At 39.5% G+C, this 20,808-nt stretch overlaps 1 protein-coding gene across 1 annotated transcript; it reads right to left on the reverse strand.

The window, feature by feature from the left end:
• Nucleotides 1–229: 229 nt before the first annotated feature.
• Nucleotides 230–17,101, reverse strand: LOC107694804 (IgGFc-binding protein-like). The gene is made up of 20 exons (XM_016494491.1): nucleotides 16,914–17,101; nucleotides 15,350–16,576; nucleotides 14,218–14,561; nucleotides 13,152–13,716; nucleotides 12,649–13,067; nucleotides 12,050–12,229; nucleotides 11,352–11,922; nucleotides 10,081–10,346; nucleotides 7,885–8,223; nucleotides 7,176–7,758; nucleotides 6,879–7,078; nucleotides 6,694–6,769; nucleotides 6,269–6,600; nucleotides 5,201–5,777; nucleotides 4,532–5,127; nucleotides 3,919–3,968; nucleotides 2,918–3,168; nucleotides 1,882–2,477; nucleotides 793–1,354; nucleotides 230–465 (listed from the first exon to the last, which is right to left on the reverse strand). The coding sequence occupies exons 1-20, from the start codon at nucleotides 17,029–17,031 to the stop codon at nucleotides 230–232; spliced, it is 8,088 nt and encodes a 2,695-aa protein (XP_016349977.1). The 5' UTR covers nucleotides 17,032–17,101.
• Nucleotides 17,102–20,808: the final 3,707 nt, after the last annotated feature.

Below are 20,808 nucleotides of genomic sequence, written 5' to 3' on the forward strand. Positions count from 1 at the left end.
TATCATTCTGCAGAAATAGTGCATTTCAGCTTGAACAATGTTTTACGTTAGTAAAAATATTCTAAACAATGGATTTAAGGAAATAATTCATGAAATAATTCTGAAAAAGGCATCTAGAATGGCTGCCATTTAATTAGGAGAATCAGAACTTCTAAAGTCTGGCAAAAGTAAAAAAAAAAAGTCGCAAAGCAGCTTATATTAGACCGTAATCATTTTTATCATTCAATCATTATCGATATTTATGAAAAGCATTAAATCTCACCTTTAGGTATTTGCCATTATGGACACATCCACAGTCTCCCACAGGCACACACGCGTCACCATCTGAGAGCCAACCTTCATCACACTGACAGCCTTCCATGCAAATATCTGGGCAGTTGTTAATGGTCCTGCTGAGGCTGGCACATGTATTGGCACAGTTATTAGAGCACTGTGCATAGTGACCGTTAGCTGGACAGTCCACCGCTTTAAAAAAAATTAAAAATAAAAAAGGCAACATGCGGTTATTAAAAAAATAATAATAATAAAAAAAATATATATGCAATTGTTTTAAAACTTAAATATTTTGAAATATTACAGTTTAAAATTACTTCACAATTACAGGAGTCATCTGCATTTTAAAATATTAAAATGGTGAAGTTGAAATTTCAGCAGCCATTAATAGTCTTCGGTTACGTGATCCTTCAGAAATCATTCTAATATGCCAAATTGGTGCTCAAAACACTTAAGTTTCAATGTAAAAACAAGGAAAAAAAACAAACAAAAAAAAAAAAATCAAAAGGCTTAACTTACGACAGAATGAACTATTTCTCCATGGCATGATTTGTGTACCGGCTTGTTGGCAAATAATGGCATAAGCCTGAAGATTTTCACACAGCATCGCTCCGTCTCCATCCATAACACACATGTCAAATACACAGTTAATCACATGTTGCTCAGGATTCACTCGATCACGACAGGCACTGAAGGGACCAGTGACAGCTGCCATAAGGCCACAGGCATCATCTCTGCGGTAACTCTCAGCTTTGGTCTGATCGCACTGCTGCGGGGAACTTCCAACTCCGCTCTGAACACCAGTTGCTGGCAATGCCCACGCCTGTCCGAATGCATCGACACTGGTGCTTTGTGTGCCATTGGGCAACAAGAAGTCATCTGCTGGGTTGCCATTGTAGTTTCCACACAGTCCACACATGTGGCCTTGATAGTTTGAGGGTACATGGACTTCTGCGTGGTAACTGGCGTCATACAGAACTCTCAAGCCAAAATCGGTTTGCACTTGGACACTTTGACCAACCTGGTTAATGGTGACTTGATGGCCAAAAGATGAAGGGAGGGTGACAAATTCATTGTTCACCTGTCAAAGAGAACCAGCAGCAACATTTCATCTTAATTTTTCTATTATTATCATCATCGCCACGTCCATTATGCATTTTTCCCCAAGATTTTCTTAACGTATACAAAAGAAATTAACAAGTAACCAACTTGTTAATTTCTTAATATGTAAAAGTTAAGACAATATTATACTGTACTGCAGTATATACACACGTGTACAGTTCAAAAGTTTGGAGTTGGTAATTATGAAATTACTAAGAAATAAACTTATATTTTTAATATTTAAAAAATGTATTCCTGTGATGGCAAAGATGAATTTTCAGTAGCCATTACTCCAGTCTTGTCACAAGATACAAATTTTTTTCTATATATTTGTGTTGACAACAGCTGATCAGCTTAATAGTTTTGTGGAAACTGATATATACACATTAAGATTTGTTGAATAAAAAGGACAATTTAATATAAGTGATCAGTTTAATCCTTGCTGAATAAAATGTACAATTTCTTACTCAAAAAAAACAAAAAAAACAATCTGAGGCAAAGACTTACGATGACTCTCCAGCGTTCACCTCGTTTGATGCTGATTGTCAGGTTGTAAACAGTCACAGTCAAGGTCTTGACGAGAGAAACCCCTCGGTTTCCAATCTGCTCATTCTTGGAGTCCACAGAAAAATTAACCAGCCATCCTTTGCCCTGATCAAATACCTTAGCGAGTGTATAAACACACGTGCCTTGAAAGTCAAAAATTCTGCCATCAAAAGAAAAATAGTGAGGGTCACCAGTCACCACACATCTTCCATAACTGACAGGGTGGCATCCCAATACTCCATCCACCACCCTGCAAGCTTCTCCTGGAGCACAACTTGATTTCTGGCAGGAAACCGTTCCATTTCGCCCACACACGCAGCGCTCTAAGCATTGCTCATGGGTGTAAAACATCTGGTGTTTGTTATAATAGCGTCCCCGATAGAAGCAGCCACATTCTGCTTGTGGCACACAGGTTTGGCCGCTCAAGATGTAACCCCGATCACACTGGCAGGCCTCAGCACAGTGTCTGCTGCAGTTGTGCACAGAGAGATTAATGCAGGTCTCGGTACAGCCTGGAGCACAGGGGTTGTAGTGGCTGTTGGGTGGGCAGGATGGAGCTGTGATAGATCAGAGACAGTATTCATTTTTATTTCATTCAGTTTTTGTCCTTTGAACAGTGTTGTTATTGTTAACATTAGAGCATGGCCCTAGCAATGCCAAGATCATGGGTTCGATTCCCAGGAAAAAACAGGAATTGATCAAATGTGTACCTTGAAGTCGCTTTGGATAAGTGTCTGCCAAATGCATAAATGTTAACTAAAACATTTTTTTCTTTCGGTATTTGAAATAAAAAAATTAATAGAAATAAAACAGAAAAAAAAACAGAAACCGAAAAAAAGGAAAAACTACTTACTAAAACTAAAACTGAAATACAAATAAAAATACTGAAATAAAAAAAAATTCACACACACACACACACACACCAAGAGCTCAGGTTTTCAAAACAAGCTTTATGTAGCGGACAACCAAAAAAGAAAAAGTAATAGTAGTTACTTACGGCAGAATGTGGCATTTCTCCACGGGTGAACCGTGACATTTTGACTCTGACAAGCAGATGCATAGGCTGCCACTGCGTCACACAACACAACCTGATGTCCTTGGAAGTGGCAGGTGTCGAATATGCAATCCTCTAGGTAAGATCTGGGATCAATCTGCGCATGACATTCTCTGAAAGGCCCTGTCCGGTTTGTGATGATCTCACAGTAGCGCTGGGCGTTCTCCCTCTGGGTCGCATTGCAGGTTGAGCATCTATTAATATTGGTAATGCTTCAAATATTTAAATTTGTTTTTTTAGAAACGTTTTTTTCTTCTCCAGTTTAACAAATTATATTTTGAAGAATGTAACTAAAATAGTTAATGATAGCTACTGACTTACATAGTATGGAGAAAAAAAAATATATATGGAAATCAATGGCTACCGGCATCTGTTTGATTAACATTCAAAATATCGTGTTCAAAAGAAGGAAAAAAATTCATTCAGGTTTGGGAAACCGTGGGGGTGAGTAATTTTTGGGTGAACTACCCCCTTTAACCAAGTTTGCTCATTGACCACCAAGTGTACCATTCATGGATTTATCTCCCTAAAAGTACGAACACTGAGCCTCCTGGGCACCATCAAATCAGAGATCAGTCCGCTCAAATCTGTCAATCACTTTCCAACTCGACCAGTAGCGAGAGTTTGATACTGTAGCAGGCTGATCCAGCGGGTGTTTAGCCGGTATGGGACCATGGCTGATGCGTTACAAGAGGAAAAAGTAAATTGGCCTATTTTTGGACCATGGTTGATGTGTTACAAGAGAAAAAGAAAATTAGCCAATATTCGCTTGCAGAAGTGCAAGCTAAAATTCCAAGACTAACCAAGATAGAGACAGACTATATTTTGGGTAAAAACAAGGGTAAAAACTGGGTTTTAATTGAGATGCCAAACTTGTAGTTTCCTTCTTGATGGGTAAGCTGATATGTTGGACCTTTTATTGAAAGCAGCCTACTTTTACCTACAGAGACATGCCTCCAGTTTTATAGACCCGTGAGAGCGGAGATTGTAACGTCTAAGGGGGAGGCACAACACTTGAAACGGGTCTTTGCAAAGGTGGTTTGAAAATTCTTTATTTTTGTAATTTCTCTAAGAGATACTAGCAGAGCAGAAACATACTTCACCTTTAAACCACTGAGCTATTATTTTAGTGGAAAACCACTGGGAGACCTTCCATTTTGTTGAAACTGTTCTCAATACAAATTTGAGACTTGGCGCTTGGTGTGCAATTTTTAGGCCAATTTTCCCACTAAATGTATCAGTAAGTTTCAAGCTGTATGTGAAATTGTTTTATAGTTGATTCACTTCAAAGAGCCACCTCACGAATGTCATTAGCAATAAGACTTCAGCAGTGTCATAACACCATCTACTAACAGCATGATATTGACCGTGCCACGGTAGAGTAGCACAGCAAACTGTATTTTAACATGATATTCCATGCTAAAATACTGTAAACAAGTGTGTGAACCAAAAACATAACCAAACATCAGTTTTTGTCTTGATGAAACTAGTTCTGAATAAGAACGGTTCTCGGTCCTACTAGTGTGTATAAGGTGTATATTGTGTGACCGTACTCACCAGTAATTGATACTGATGTTCGCTGGTCAATGTAATGGTGAACCCTTTCACTGTCACATTGACCATCTTGGTGACACTCACTGCGCTGCTCCAACGATGATCATTCTGAATGGTCACATTAAAAGGTACCAGACCATCTTTATCAATGCATAGGGCTGCCAACTGATTCACACATGTGCCCTGGAAGTCAAAATGGAGTCCGTCGAATGTGCTGTAATGTGGGTCTCCTGCCGCTACACATACGGCAGAGCTCATTGCATGACAGCCGCGACTTCCATTAATGACCAAGCAGCTCTCATCAGGGGCACAAGACGATTCATGACACACAACAGCCAAACTTTGGTCACATTTGCAAAGCTGATGACACTTTTCATCAGCCCAGAAAGTTTGGCCTTGTTGGTAGTAAGCGCCTTTGTAGAAGCAGCCACATTGATTGGTGGGCACACAAGTGCCAGCGCTGAGGACAAATCCGCTGTCACACACACAGGCTTCCACACAGGTATCTGTGCAATTTAGCTGCTGATTTGGGTACGGACACGTTGCTGGACACGGAGACGCACAGGCCTCATAATGACTGTTGGGCAGGCAGCTCATAGCTGTTGAAGAACAAGAGGTTCATGGTTAAATTTAAGGAAACAAACATGTGCACTATGAGCATTTCAAACTTACAGCAACTGAATATCCCTCTCCAATCTGTAATGATGACACCCTCTTGATGACACAGTTCGACATAAGTCTCCAGAGCCTGACAGAGAAGTCTTCGGTCTCCGTTATTGAAGCACAGATCATACACACAGCTTTGCTGGAACGCCTGTGGGTTCACTTTAGCATGACATGCACTAAAGACACTCTGGCCTGTTGATGTCAGGACACCACAGAAAGCATCCGTTTCATAGAGGGCATGTAGGTCACGAGAGCAAACAGGGCAGTCGGTCTCACAGCCATCATGACACGCAGATGTGACACTGTCTTCTGCTCTCCAGCTCTTTGCCCACTGGTACAGACTTGGCAGAAGGTTTCCAGAAGGGTCTCTTTGCTCATCTTCACCATTACCGTTGAAATTTCCACACAGGCCACACACAACTCCATAGTAACTACTGGGCAGATGCAGGTGAACCCTTGAGTTCCAGTTGAAAGAGACACGCAGACCAAAGTCGGTTTCCAACAGAGCAGCATTGCCACTCTGTCGCACCCTCACACGGCCATCATGAAGATCAAATGGAAGATAAAACCGTAAACCATCCACCTGACAGAGGAAAGTCAGAATCATTAACATAACGAGGCTGTTTAAATGGAAATGTCTGATTCAAGTGCAGGAATAACATTTTCAGATATGAAAAAGTCCCAAAACAGAAATTACAATTGGGCAAAATATATTTGAAACATCGTAAATACTTTTTGCAAAAAAACTTTGCAAATTGGTTTTGTATAAAATGTACTACAGGGACAAAAGTCATCAAAATATTGAGATAAAGCAACCATTTTCAATTCTTGCTGAAACATGTTTAAAATATTTGACAATGTTATACTTAAAAAAAAAAAAAATAATAATAATCTTATTCAAACACTCAATACACTTGCATAAAAATACTTTTCCAAACCAAAAAAAAAAAAAAAAAAAAAAAAAAAAAAAAAAAAAAAAAAAAAAACCAAAAAAAAAAAAAAAAAAAAAAACAAAATGAAGTGAGAATCTTTACAATATTAGTGAAAACCTCTGTAAATTAAGTGACTCGTTACCATGATCTGTCCCATCTGGTGCTTCACTAAGCTTAGAGTTTGGCCATATACAGTAACTTCCACCTCTTGCACATAAGACACATCAGGGTTGCCACGGTTTTCATTGCTCTGTGTTACTGAGAAGGGCACCAGTCCACTCAGATTCCCAAAGGTCTTAGACAAGACATATCTGCAGGTGCCCTGGAAGTCATATTTGTAGCCATCAAAGGTGTGGTAGTGCGGATCACCCCATGCCAAGCACCCCATGCTGCTGTACAGGGGCACACACACAGCCTTGCCACGTTCAAAGCGGCATGTCTCTTTCTCACGACAGTGGAGGTCTCGACAAGGATCTGTAAACAGAAACAGCGAGAAGAAACAGAACACAAAATCTCCCATTTAATAATAGACTAAAGCAACACCCTTTGCCTTCAGTAACATCTTACCCTCACAGGTAAGTCCCTTCCCAGGATCACACCGACACATTTGCTTATAGTTGCCCAGGTAAACCACCTCTCCAGCCTGAAAACACAATGTGAGAATGCAAAGCAATGCAGATGGACACTCTCAGAAAAGCTAAGATGCACACACACCCAAAGTCCCTACAGTAAACTCAAAGCCATCACTCCACCTTATACGTGTGTCCCTGATCATAGCACCCACACTGCTGGTGTTCAACGCACTGCTGGCCATCAAAAAGATAACCATTATCACAAGTGCAGCCCTCTGCGCAGGTTTTGGAACACTGGACTATTGCAGTCAGACCAGGGCAGGCAGCAGAGCAGACGTCTGAGCACAGCTCATAATGACTGTGAGTGGGACATGACATTGCTGGAATACAGTGAATTAGAGAAGAAGAAAAAAAAAAAAAGGTCACTTAAGTTTCAGAGAGTGATAGATAATTATCACTAAATATCTAAACACTTACGGCAAAAAGAGTCTGTCCTCCAGTTTTGGATACCGACCCCAGCTGTGTGGCAACTAAAAGCATATCTCGCCACACTGTCACAAACCACCTTGCTGTTGCCGTCAGAAGCACAAGCATCAAAGACACAATCATTCAGATAAGCTGAACTGTTAACCACAGTATGACAGGCGGCAAACGGCCCGTTGGGGTCAACCAGAACTCCGCAGTAGGGAGGCTTCTCAAAGACAGCTTTCAGTCGAGGATTACAGTCCAGACATGCGTCGCCTTCACATCCGTCCTCACACACCACTCCGGGAACATGCACTTTCCAGGCTCTCCTGAATATATTCACATCCTGTGTAACATTGCCGTCTGGCAGCCTAAAGTCATTGGAAGGGTCTCCGTCAAAGTTGCCGCAGAGTCCACAGGTTTTGTGGCGGTAGTTGCCAGGGATGGTAACAGTGACATAGTAAGACAGGTCATAGGTTACTTTGAGACCAAAGCCAGTCTTGATGACATAGTTAACGCCGTCCTTATAGGCCTGGACCAAGGAGCCATTTAAACTGTTTGAACTGTATGGAAGATTAGTCAGAACCCCACTGATCTGTGGGAATGGTGTAGTGTTAGGGTCATACAATAATTCAACAACAATTTAAAAAAAAAAAAAAGCATATCATCAGGTATTATGGAAGCTTCATTGAAGAAAAAATGCAGACAAACCAGCACTAACCAAGATCTGGGGCTCGTTTTGTCTTAAGATGATGGTGCTGCCGTAGACGGTTAAAGCCACTTGCTTGGTAACAGAGACTTTTTGATAACTATTGGGCCACCATCTCTCATTCTCCACCTGGATGGAGAAAGGGGTCAGGTTGGTCCATTCCAGGCCAAAGGTTTGGGACAGAATATAGGTACAGGTGCCTTGAAAATCAAAGCGCATCCCATCAAAGGACACATAGTGTGGGTCTCCAGAAGCTTCACAAATGGCCTGCCCAATTGGCTGGCATCTGCGAACGCCGTCCATCAACTCACACCTCTCATAGGGGCCACAAGACAACTTACTACAGACCACCTGTGGAAAGAAAAGCATTGCATTAAACTTCAGTAACTAGCATCAAGAAATGAAGCTGTCATCAGAAGGCTATTACACAATTTGAAAATTCAATACTAAAAAAAAAAATAAAAATAAATAAAAAAATTGCCATATTTACCATTGGACACAAGTAAAAAAAACAAAAACAATACATGTTATAAACAGAACAGACTGAACTCATTTCAAAAGAGCAATGAAATAAAATTTTCATATGACTGAGAAACACAGAAATCAGTCATATGAGACCGATTCCTTAAAGGGGTCATATGATGCTATTTTCAAAGCTCATTATTTTGTGTACTGGGTATAATAGAATATGTTAGCATGCTTGAATGCAGCGTTGAGCAATGTAACCAATCACAGACATATCTGTTGATTTCATGACCGCAATAGCCAATCAGAAACGTTTTGTCAGAATTCACTCACCGCTGAAAGCGCCGCAGTTTTTAAGTGCAGTTTTGCACGCTCATGAATCATCTCATGATTAAGTGCAGACACAATGTAAATAAGAGATTCATTGTGCAGTTTAGAGAGCTTCATTGATTATAATGTAACTTTGTAAGACTGCCATGAACGAAGATGAGTGATGCTTTTTAGTGATAAAGGGAGCGCGCTTTGCGCACTTTCTAGGGTATAATCCATTCAGAATTTGTATGAAAATTTCGTTCTTCGGACACATAGGCTACACCCTGCAAAGTTTCGGGAAAGACATCTGCATACTTATGCTGGATTCACTCTCGAAACAGCAGTGATTGGCAATGGATGGAACAAAATATGGTGATTTAATTCTGGAACCAGTCCTGGCCAAACCTCCACAGACAGCATGCGTCCCGAGCGAGATTTAATTCACGGACCAAAAGCATGTGTAAACTTTGAGATCGGGACAGATCAACCAGTAATTTCATTTAATTTCCAGTAACGGACGGTAGAAAGTTCAGCAATGAATGGTATGCGATTTATGACAGAATATAGTCCCACAACTGATCGTTTATTTTTTCCTCACGTGTCTCGCCTTTGGTAACTATTCAAAAACGGAAACATTTCAAGTGACAATGGCACACCATTCAAGTCAGCAGCAAGAGCCAAAGCTAGTTCAGTTTACTAAACGGTGGCAACCTCTTTAAGTTATTCTTGACTGTGTTGGATTGACTGCTTTGATGCATTGCAATACGGTAGGGCATTGTTTTGATGCTTGCATCCGAAAAAACATTTTGTTTTTATTTAAAATTTAAATTTATTTTTATTTATTTATTTTTATTTATTTATTTTTTTTCTTGCCCCCCGACTCAAGAGTCAAATGTCGCTCATATGCCTGAAACCATGCCTTCTTTGTGTATCCATTTGGGTGGTATTATGCAACTATTTCCACAGTGACGTAGATATGTGAGGGAGAATTTAATAAAGGCATTTTCTGCATCCGAAAAAACATTTTGTTTTTATTTAAAATTTAAATGTATTTTTATTTAATTTATTTTTATTTTTTTTTTCTTGCCCCCCGACTCAAGAGTCAAATGTCGCTCATATGCCTGAAACCATGCCTTCTTTGTGTATCCATTTGGGTGGTATTATGCAACTATTTCCACAGTGACGTAGATATGTGAGGGAGAATTTAATAAAGGCATTTTCGGGCAGTCTGGATCAGCCTTCTTTTAGATAGAAAAATTCCTTTTGTGGGAGACTTTGAGCTTTGTAACTTTGCAGATCTCTACATGCACAAACAGCTACAAAACACACTAAAGTAAAAGAAAAACATGAAAACGCATCATATGACACCTTTAAAACAAGCACAAATCAAATCCAACCGAAATACAGCCTCACTTTAGTGCGTCTTCATACCTGGCCATCCGGTAAACAAGTGCACACCTGCTCACAGTTACTGCCAGGATAGAACCGTTGGTAAAGCAAGTAGTAGCGGTTGCCATAGAGACACCCACACTGAGAGAAGGGGACGCAGCGGTCCCCACTCCTGATGTAGCCCTCGTCACACACACAGCCCTCCATACAGGGGCTACGACAGCCAGTGGGAGGAGCCAAACTATGACAGGTGACTTCACAACCAGAGCCACAGAGCTCATAGTGGCTGTGGACAGGACACTGAACACCTGACAAAACAAAGACATGTGATGGGTTAAGTCCTGATTCGAATTCTAAAAACAATTAAGAGGTCAAGCAAGAACTAGTAGAAATGCCACTATGAACTCTGGTAATCAATGGTGGGCTTGATTGGGGTTCATCAAATTGGGGTCCACAGAAAAATTCAAAAGGGAAAAAAAAAACAAAAAAACAAACAAAAAAAAAAAACAAAAAAAAAAAATCAATTTACAAGTTCTCAAATCATGTTATAAATCCCAATGATTTCTTTCTACTGCAGGCCATATTTTTAAATAGATCTTCATATATGAAAATATAGAACACAAACTAAGGTTTTTAACCAAAACTGTTGCAGTCTGTCAGTCTTATAATGGAAGTGAATGGAAATCATGGCTTTTTTACCTCTGATGCACTGCAAATGTCTGAACTGTCCTGAGCGCGTCCTCGACAGCCGGCACGTGACGCGTCTTCTTGCTTTACGGTGGATTGCAGACTTATAAGTGCATTACCGCCACCTATCTCTCAAATGGACCATTGACACTCCTAATTGAGATTGTAGATAGAGTGTCAATGGTCCATTTGAGAGATAGGTGGCGGTAATGCACAGACAGATCGTTTCGTGTCTTTACATATCAATGTATCGTCACGAACCGCAGGGTTTAATTTGGTTTTGTTTGTGTATGTTTTTTTTTGACTCTCAAAGCCGTGATTTCCATTCATTTCCATTATATGACTGACAGACAGCAACGGTTTGAGTTACAAATCTTCATTTGTTTTCTACTGAAGAAACAAAGTCACCTACATCTTGGATGCCCTGGGGGTAAGATGATAAGCATCAAATTTTCATTTTTGGGTGAACTATCACTTCAAGGACTTTGTAGAAATAAATGGAACAAGAGGGTCTTGAAAGTTTACCACTACTCCTACAAAACCTCTTAAATATGGACAAAATATTGCTATGTAGCCAATACGGTTTCTCAAAAAGGTATAGGTACAATTTTCCCCAGGTTTCTCACCACAGAATTCAGCAGTTCTCCAAGGACTGATGGTCCTTCCCATTGCCTGACAGACATATACATATGCCGTTATGGCCTGGCATAATAGATCTCTCCTTCCATTATACAAACAGACATCATAAACGCAATCCTCAAAAACCTGAGCAGGGTTCAACACAGTTTGACAGTCCTTGAAAGGCCCCTGTGGGTCACGCAGCAGACCACAGAAATCAGACGTCTCATAGACACTCCTTCTGGTCGGGTCGCAATCCTGACAACTCTCTGTGCAGCCATGGACACAGTCTGGGATCTCGGCTACACTCCAGCTGGCACCGAACTTCATCGGTCCTGAAGCAGGTAATGCCGTTCCTCTGACAGTCAGATCATCTTCTGGATTTCCATTGTAGTTCCCACAGAGGCCACAGATGGCACCCATGTAGGTGCTGGGGACGGTGACGGTTGCAAAGCTGTTCCAATCAAACGTGACTTTGAGACCAAAAGAGGTGTGAATGACAGCAGACCAGCCACTTCTGAAAACAGAAATCTGACCTTCAAAAAGATGGAGAGGAAGGTTCAACAGCTCACCATTGACCTGAAAAAGAAAGTCATTTTGATTAATGAAATGACTTTCATGGAAAGAGATAGATAGAGAGATATATATATATATATATATAACTAAATAGTTTGCTAGATGTTTAAAGCATGCAACTAGAACTTACGGTAACAAAACTGCTGTATTCTCTATCAATGACAATGGTGGTATTGTACACTCTGATCTCCAGTAATTTAGTGAACGACACCACTTTGCTTCCCCGGAAGTCATTTTGCACCAGCACATCAAAGGGCACCAGTCCAGGCTCTGAGACATTAAGCCCAACCAACTGATACACACAGTTACCCTGAAGGGAGAAAATAATTGTTCACCAAAGTTACTCATCCAGAGACATGGAATCATCTACTACTACCAAAAAAAAAAAAAAAGGCCCTACCACTTTATTGTAGTATATTATAGCATATACAGTACATATTTTGCTTTTGTTTTCAGGTTCAGTATACTTCCATTTTAATTAAAGTTTTAGTAATAGTGCTTTTCAATTAATACTTTATATTTATACTCCAATATTTAGCAATTAGTGTTAATAATCTCCTGGTAATAAATAAACTAAATAAATAAAACTAAACTAAACTAAAATAAACTTGAAATAAAACCATTTTAATTTAAGTTTGATTTAATATTTATTTGTAGCTTCATTTAAATAAGGTTTTAGTTATCAATAAGCGTTTAAAAGTGACAGTTCTCGTGCCAATAGAATAGTACCTGGAAGTTGAAATGATCCCCGTCAAAGGTGTAGTAGTGGGGGTCACCCAGTGCCATACAGGTGCTTTGAGAGACGGGATAACAATCCCTAATGCCATTCTCCACCTGGCAGTGCTGTCTTGTCCCACAGCCTCCATCCTGGCATTTTAGATGTCCACCCTCCATGGAGCAACGACAAAGCCGCTGACAAGCATCATCCGCCCAGAAAGTCTCACCAGCGGGAACGTAGTGTCCATTGTAGGAACAACCACATTGGGCTGAAGGTACACATTTGGATCCACTCAGAAAAAAACCAGGATCACAAGCGCATGTTTCGACACAGGGTAAAGTGCAGTTCACAGGAGACCCGAGGCCCATGCAGGTCAAAGGGCAAGCGCTACCACAAAACTCATAATGGCTGTTCTCTGGGCATCTGTAAGCTGAAGACATTCAGAGAGTGGGGGTGTCATGATCTTGAACAAAGATATCAAGTATGCTGGACAACTATCTGTAAAACTACTCACAACAATTGGCTGCTTCTCTCCAGTTGGTTAGCTGTATCCCAACATGTTGACATGCACTTGCATAGACCTCGAACACCTTACACAAGTAGCTTCTCTGCCCTTCTGTCATACAAACATCATACATGCAGTTCTGGATGTAAATACGTGGCTCAATAACAGAATGACACTGACTGAATGGTGCCATTATTAAGAGTCCACAGTAGTTTTCACCCTGCCATTGCTTAAGCGATTCAGCATCACATCCAAGGTTCCAACCATCATTGCTACAGCCCTCATCCAATGTTAAGTTATGAACTTTCCAACTCTGGCCAAATTCTGTTGCACTGTCAGCCTGGGTGTTCGAAGGCATAGTGAAATCATCCTTAGGATCACCATTGAAGTTGCCACAGAGTCCAGAGACCTTGTCCATGAAGGCAGTGGGCAGGGAGACCATGAGATAGTGGTCCCAGTCATACTGCACACTCAGCCCAAAAGAAAACAGGATGGTGATGAAGCTGCCGGACTGGAACATGGACACCCCAACATCATCAAGAACCACAGGAAGGCTCCACACACTCTGGTCAATCTGCACAAACCATATTAACTCGCATTACATAGTGACAGAATAATTGTCAATTAGCATTTCAACACCGTCATGCTCCAAACTGTATAAACCCAAGTATAACATTTGTTTTCAGAAAATATATTTAATGAATCTGTCATAAATCTACATTTACAAAAGTCTACATACTTAAAATATTGATACAATATTGTTTATAAACCTCTTTAACAACTTCACATTAGATTCACTGAAACGAGGAAAAATGGCCAATGAGTAAGTAGTGAGTAAACTAATTGTTATTGTTATAAAAATACATAGAATGATAAATTATAATGAATGTCTTGATATGCAAGGTTTAAGATGTTAAAATATTTTAAGACAAAACTATCAATACTCACAAAGCATGTTTTAAAACTTAAATTTTTTTCTAAAACTTTTGTACAAAAACCATGCCATGATCATTACCTATGAGTTACTTTGAGGGGAAAAAAAATAAAAAATAAAAAAAATAAATAATAAGTTCACCTTGACTTTCCCAGGCTGAGAACTCTCAATGCTGATGAGGATACCACCAAAATTCACAATTACATGTGCCACGTAAGAGACTCTTGTGTCACCACGGTTTTCATTCTTAGCCAGGACCTCAAAAGCTGGAAGACTGTCATTTTCCTGCCAGTTCCTGGTGACAACATAAGTGCAAGTGCCCATGAAGTCAAAGTAACGCTGGTCAAATGTGCAGTAGTGAGGGTCGCCCATTGCCCAACAGATTCCATTTGGCTTCTTCACACAGGTGGGGTAGGGACCCTTCATCTGGCACTCCTCATCCTCACTACAGATGATGTTGAAGCAAGTGTTAGGTGTTGGCACATCTACAGAAAAAACAACCAGAAGGTACACATTATTTATGCAGCATAAATGAGTCATTTAAGAAGTGTATATGTTTTTAAGCTCAGAAAGCACACTTAATTTAAATTAAGAAGGTGTCGCAGTAATTTTAAAACACTTATGCGTGCACTAGAAAATGATTAATTGATTTGCAAATGCTTCTAAGGCTGTATTTTTTAATTATATTTTATTGTGTTTTATTGGTGTTTGCTATACGTGTATCTGTATAACTAGGCCACCTATCTTAAGCAGGACAAGCAGGTTAAATAAAAGGCATAATAATAATAATAATAATAATAATAATAATAATAATATCAAGAACATTGTCTTTTGAGAAATTCATTAAATTCATTAGATGAATTTTATTAGTAAAAAAAAAAAAGTATCATTCATTCCTATAATGCAAACAATATCAAGAACATTGTCTTTTGAGAAATTCATTATGAAACCGTGATGAATTTTATTAGTAAAAAAAAAAAAGTATCATTCATTCCTATAATGCAAACAATAGAGCTTCCTTGAGTTGCCAAAGTCATGAATTTGATTCCTGGGGAATGCAAGAACTGAGAAATATGCATACGCCTATATATTCCTTAAACGCTAAGTCACTTTGGATAAAAGCGTCTGCCACATAAATAAGTGTAAATGAAACTGGCTACATTACACCATCAACACACGTATGCTGATGATTTTTTTTATTATTATTATTATTATTATTATTATTATTATTATTAAACAGAAGGGAAAAACATGTGTTTTTATTGACATATACCTCGATCGGTGCATGGGGCTGGCGCTCCATATCCATTCACTTGCATTACGCCCACACTGTACACCACAAAGGAAGCGTTTGGATGGCTTACTTTGTGTCTGTCTGCATCGGGTGGGTAAACCAGTTCAGTCCAAGAGTAGTCACTGCCATTGATAACCCTCCATTGAACACTTCCGGGAAAAGACAAAATAATCCCCGTTTTTTCATTAGTAGGAACAATCAGGAGAGCTCGGTTGTCAAATCCAGCTATCCCGTCAAGGGTGTATGAAGAACAGAAATGTTTCTTGGGCAGCAGATTTAACAGAAATGGGCCGCATGTGACACCGTGGGATGTTTGCACACCATTAAACAGAAAAAACACCTGAATTCCATTGTCAGCAATGATGTTAAGGCCATTCGGAAACTGGATTTTGTACTCTAGAACCTGACCACGCTGAAGAACGTCAGTTAATGTAGTACAGCCGAATTGAGTGGTTATATTAGTTGATTGTGATGCTTGGATATAGATGCTGTCAAACTGGCTCTGAATGCTAAATGGAGCAACCGGGAAGTGAGTTCCCCAGCTTTGGACTGGCAGGAGTTGCTCATAAACGTGATTGCACTTAGAAAAGCGCCACGTGCACATGTGGCCCGAGTACACGGCAATGGGAAGTTTTGAGGATACGCTAGTTCCTGTGAGGTCTCCTTGGCTTTGAATTTGTGCATTTTCGAAAGGGTCCAGGACTACAACTAGTTTACTGCCGACACCGTACGAGTGACCTTCGAACCGGACCGCCGCTTTAAGGAACACTTCCACCGTGTTCCGCTCTTTACCGTTGACAAGCACAAACTCCTTCAGCATGGATGGAGGGGAGTTGGTGGGGGTGAACACAAAATATTCAGTACCCCATTCACTCATGGGGTAGACCAGGGATGTATCTGCCGTGTGTTCTTTTGAGTTTAGTGAGAAAACCGTTATGTCATCAGATGCCTGAATGAGGACAGTTTTGGGGGACCTCCTGGTGCCATACAGCTCGACCTGTACAGGGAGGGTCACGGTGAAGCCCTGACCTGCAGTCAGTTGCACCTCCTGGGTAAAACTGAGACTGGGCACGTTGACTTTGACTTGACAATTAGAATTCACAGAGGTGATATAAAGCTGAAAAAGTGACTGGTTCAAAGGGAAAACATAGTTTTGCATGAACACAGTGGCAAACTCTTGTCCTGCAGATCGAGCCTGGGCGCCATCTTCAGGAAGTCAAGAAAGAGAGAGAAAGAAAATTAACTGCAAATAAAGAAATATAGATGCAGTTGCACTTTTCAAATCTTTATAATAATTGAAATAAATGTTTAATTTATACCACTTTCATTATTTCTCAAAATACTTCCTCCCGTTTACATTAAAGCCATTATCATATTTTAAATAATTGTATAAAAACAACACTCCAAAATATAAAAGTTGCATTTTTCAGATCTTTATATTGGAAACGAATTAATGTTCAATTTAAATAACAAAAAATACGTGTTTATTAAACTACTTTAACGTGTTAAAAAAAAAAAAAGTAGTCCAATAGATGAGTCTTACCCCATAGCAGAAACATAACAAAACAAGCCGGTAAAAGTTTTACTTCCATGATAAGCTGCAAATGAGCGTCTTGAATAAGAGCACATTTAAACGTACAAAAAAACAAAGTGGGTATCATTAACTAAAGACTACACCTATGTAGCTTATTTGTCTTTATACGCTGAGGAGAACTTCGCTCGAAAAAAATCCTAAATCACAACACGTGTGTATTAAGCACGTAATTGCTCTTAACCCCGTTCTATTAATGCTTTTTGAGTATTCTAAATGAGCGACCGGGTGCCTGAGGTAAGTAATTAGTATAAAACACGCCCAAACCACCTCCATAAGAGCTTTCATCACAGCGGCAACGTTTGACGCGCACTGTCGCAAGTCTATTCAGGATCATGACCTGGGTTTTCCCCGTTATTTATCCCAGATGCCGTGAGATATTTGGCAGCAGAGGCGTCATGCCCATTCAAAGTGAGGGGGCACATGCCCCTCAGATTTTTGATCCAAGTGGATTTTGAATGCAGCTTCCAAAAGACAAAAAATAGCCGATTAATATTTTCTATATTTAATACAATCACACCGGCGTGATTAGAACGTTCAGTGCATCATATCATCAGCTGCTAAATTCAAATCTGCTTCGTTCGCTGGCTGGCGCTGAGCCAGATACAGACGCGTTTTTACAGTAGGCCTACTGTATGGCATGCCGTTTTAGCTTAAAATATTCCAAGCGTTACTCGTCGTAATTGCATTTTAACTAGTAACAATTCAATTAGAGAGCTCTACAATTAAATTCTTACTATAATAATGCCAATTAGAGAGCTCTCTAAATCTATTTTTACTAGGTATAATTACAATAAGGGAGCTCTCTAATTGAATTAGAGAGCTCTGCAATTGCATTCTTACTAGTAGGAATTCAATTAGAGAGCTCTACAATTAAATTCTTACTAGTAAGAATTACAATTATAGCGCTCTTTAATGCAGTTTTTAATAGTAACAATTGAATTAGGGAGCTCTCTAATTGAATAAGAGAGCTCTGCAATTGCATTCTTACTAGTAACAATTGAATTAGAGCTCTACAATTAAATTCTTACTAGTAAGAATTACAATGATAGAGCTCTTTAATGCAATTGTTAATAGTAACAATTGAATTAGAGAGCTCTGCAATTGCATTCTTACTAGTAACAATTGAATTACAGAGCTCTACAATTCAATTCTTACTAGTAAGAATCAGAGCATGTGAGCGAAGCGGAGCGGTGTGATGCTCCGCTACGTTTTCCGCTCTATGGACGTGCGCTCCACTCAGTCGCTCTAACCGCCCAAGCAAGCGCTCCGTTAATATTCCGCTCACGCTCGCCGTAAACCAATTCCCGCTCAGATCCCGCTCCGTTCTGTAAAGAACAAATTTGCGTGCAATATATTAGATTATAAATTACTGCTGCCTATATCTAGCCTACGTTCTGTAGGACTACCTATTGGTTCAGGTCAGTTTTTTTTATTTTAAATAATATTTTAATAGGCCTAAGTGGTGTAGGCTAATATCTTCTGTACTCTGTAGTTCTGTATGTAGGCCTATATACAGCTGTGTGTTAGCTTAGGTCTACAGTTTAACTGAGATTATTTAATAACTACGGAGGTCCGAATATAATTTGAATTAACAATTTGTTTCTACGACGTCAGGAGGTTTTATTATTTTTTTTATTAATTTATTATTATTTATAAATTTTAAGCAATAATGATTTTAATAAGTAATTACGAAATATAATAATTAATTCCACGATTTAGGCCTACTAAAACTAGGGAATGAACGAATTAACGAACGAATGAATTCGTGCCAGCTAAGTCTAAACAAGAGAACGAATACTTAATTCGTGGCCATAATTTAGACTAAACGAAAAAATTAATTCTTAATTCGTGGCCATAACTAGCCTATTCTAAATTCATGGCCGTGATTTTGTCTACATGTCATGATCGGGGCTCCGTACAACCGAATATAACCTTAGCCTACCTGTTTATTAATTTATTATGGTATGTAACTAGCTCACCTTTTGCTGCACCATGTTTGCGTAGCACATCTTCGTGCTCTCTGTAATCATTATGAATCTGTACTAACTTTAACAGTCTCCCCGCACTCCCTCTCAGTTTCTTCTCCCTGCTCATTCTTAACTTTGATTTTTACTTTACATTTATGTATAAGGCTTGCAACTTCGTTGAAACAATATCTGAACTCCATAACTGCTCTACTATTCTCGATCTCTACAGATTCTCGATCTCGAACAAGCAAATCACCAAACGACATTCTGGGTTGAGCGAGTGGCGCTGAGCGTATTGAGCGAGCGGAGCGGAATCTTCAGAAAGGCGCTCTTAAGGAAATATTACCACTCCGCTCCCCGCTCAGCTCACGCTCCGCTCCACTCACATGCTCTGGTAAGAATTACAATTCGATAGCTCTCTAGTTTCGTTTTTACTAGTAAGAATTCTATTTAGAGAGCTGTCTAATTCAATTGTTACTAGTAAAGGCTGATTTATACTCGACGCGTCCGCAAGTTCGATTGGGTGCACACGGCAAATATGATGTCATCGCGGTGTTGCCGGAAGTTTGCTTTGAGTGCACGCGAACTCATTTCGTGTGGCGTTGTGCACGGCATTTTTTTGTAACTTTCCGCGCAGCTCCGCATCCGAAGATGTACGAGTTCAGGGCGATTCTAGCCGAACATGCACGTCTGTGCCGGCATTTGTGTGAAACAGAAACGGTTTAATGTGAAGTTCAACCTCCATCAGGCACTTTTTGATGCCTTGACGGAAAACAATGCATAGTTTTTTTTGTTTTTGCGTCGTTTGTCCAAGGCTTTGTATTTTAAGTACGTTTTATTTTTATTGTATAAAAATAGAATTAGAATTCATTTAGATACTAATTATACACTATTTGCTTAAAGTTGTCTTGTGCTTGATGTGAAATAAAGCCAATAGTTTAAGATTGTTTTAAGTTTGTACATAAAGAAATTATTAATTCATCAACTCATTTATCACACGAGAAGACTTGTACCGGCAAATGACTTCTTCTCACCGGTGATTCCCGATGGTTTTAGAGGACAATTACTCCTTGTTGCCCCCTGTCGTTTCAAAGAATAGTGCAACGGCGAACGTGACAAGTATAAAAGCCTCGTCCGTTTGGGAAGGTGTGCGCGCAATCAGCGGAGGCTCACAGAGCGGAGCCAGGCGAAAGTATAAATGCCGCTTAAGAACTGAATTAGAGAGCTCTTTAATTCCATTACAGAGATCTGCAATTAAACATATCTTTAATGTGTTTTTTTACTAAGTAAAAATTTAATTATAGAGCTCTGTAATTGCATTTTTACTAGTAAGAATTAAATTAAAGAGCTCTCTAATTGGAATTGTTACTAGTAAACATTGAATTAGAGAGCTCTCTAATTGGAATTCTTATGAGTAAAAATTCAGTTGTAGAGCTCTGCATTTAAAAATGAATGGAAGTCAGTGGAGACATATGACTGGTAAAAATTTATTTGTAGAGCTGTCTAATTGGAATTGTTACTAGTAAGAATTGAATTAGAGAGCTCTGTAACTGGAATTCTTACTAGTAGTAATTGAATTAGAGAGCTCTCTGACTGGCATTGTTACTAGTAAGAATTTAATTGTAGAGCTCTCTAATTGAATTGTTACCAGTTAAGATGCAATTTACGACAAGTAATGCTGGGAATATTTTAAGCTAAAACGGCTTGCCATAGTACTGCGCATTATAACCAATCACACATGATGCTGTTGAGCTTATGAATGCAATGACCAATCAGAGGCGTTCAGATGAGTCATTGCTAAAATGCTGTGTTTTCTTCACTCGCTCGCTGACTGAATACCTCTTTCTGGTGAATTCTCTCGTCAGAAACAACAAAGT

Source organism: Sinocyclocheilus anshuiensis, unplaced genomic scaffold (genome assembly GCF_001515605.1).
Source record: "Sinocyclocheilus anshuiensis isolate Anshui unplaced genomic scaffold, SAMN03320099.WGS_v1.1 scaffold2688, whole genome shotgun sequence".
Lineage (NCBI taxonomy): Eukaryota > Metazoa > Chordata > Actinopteri > Cypriniformes > Cyprinidae > Sinocyclocheilus > Sinocyclocheilus anshuiensis.

Bases quoted from the DNA above. Each gene is read 5' to 3' on its own strand.
- LOC107694804 (XM_016494491.1), bottom strand. From the start codon at position 17,031: ATGATACCCACTTTGTTTTTTTGTACGTTTAAATGTGCTCTTATTCAA. The intron at 16,577-16,913 runs GTAAGACTCATC...GACTTCCTGAAG, and splicing joins TGTTATGTTTCTGCTATGGG to ATGGCGCCCAGGCTCGATCT. The intron at 2,478-2,917 runs GTAAGTAACTAC...GATCTATCACAG, and splicing joins GAGAAATGCCACATTCTGCC to CTCCATCCTGCCCACCCAAC.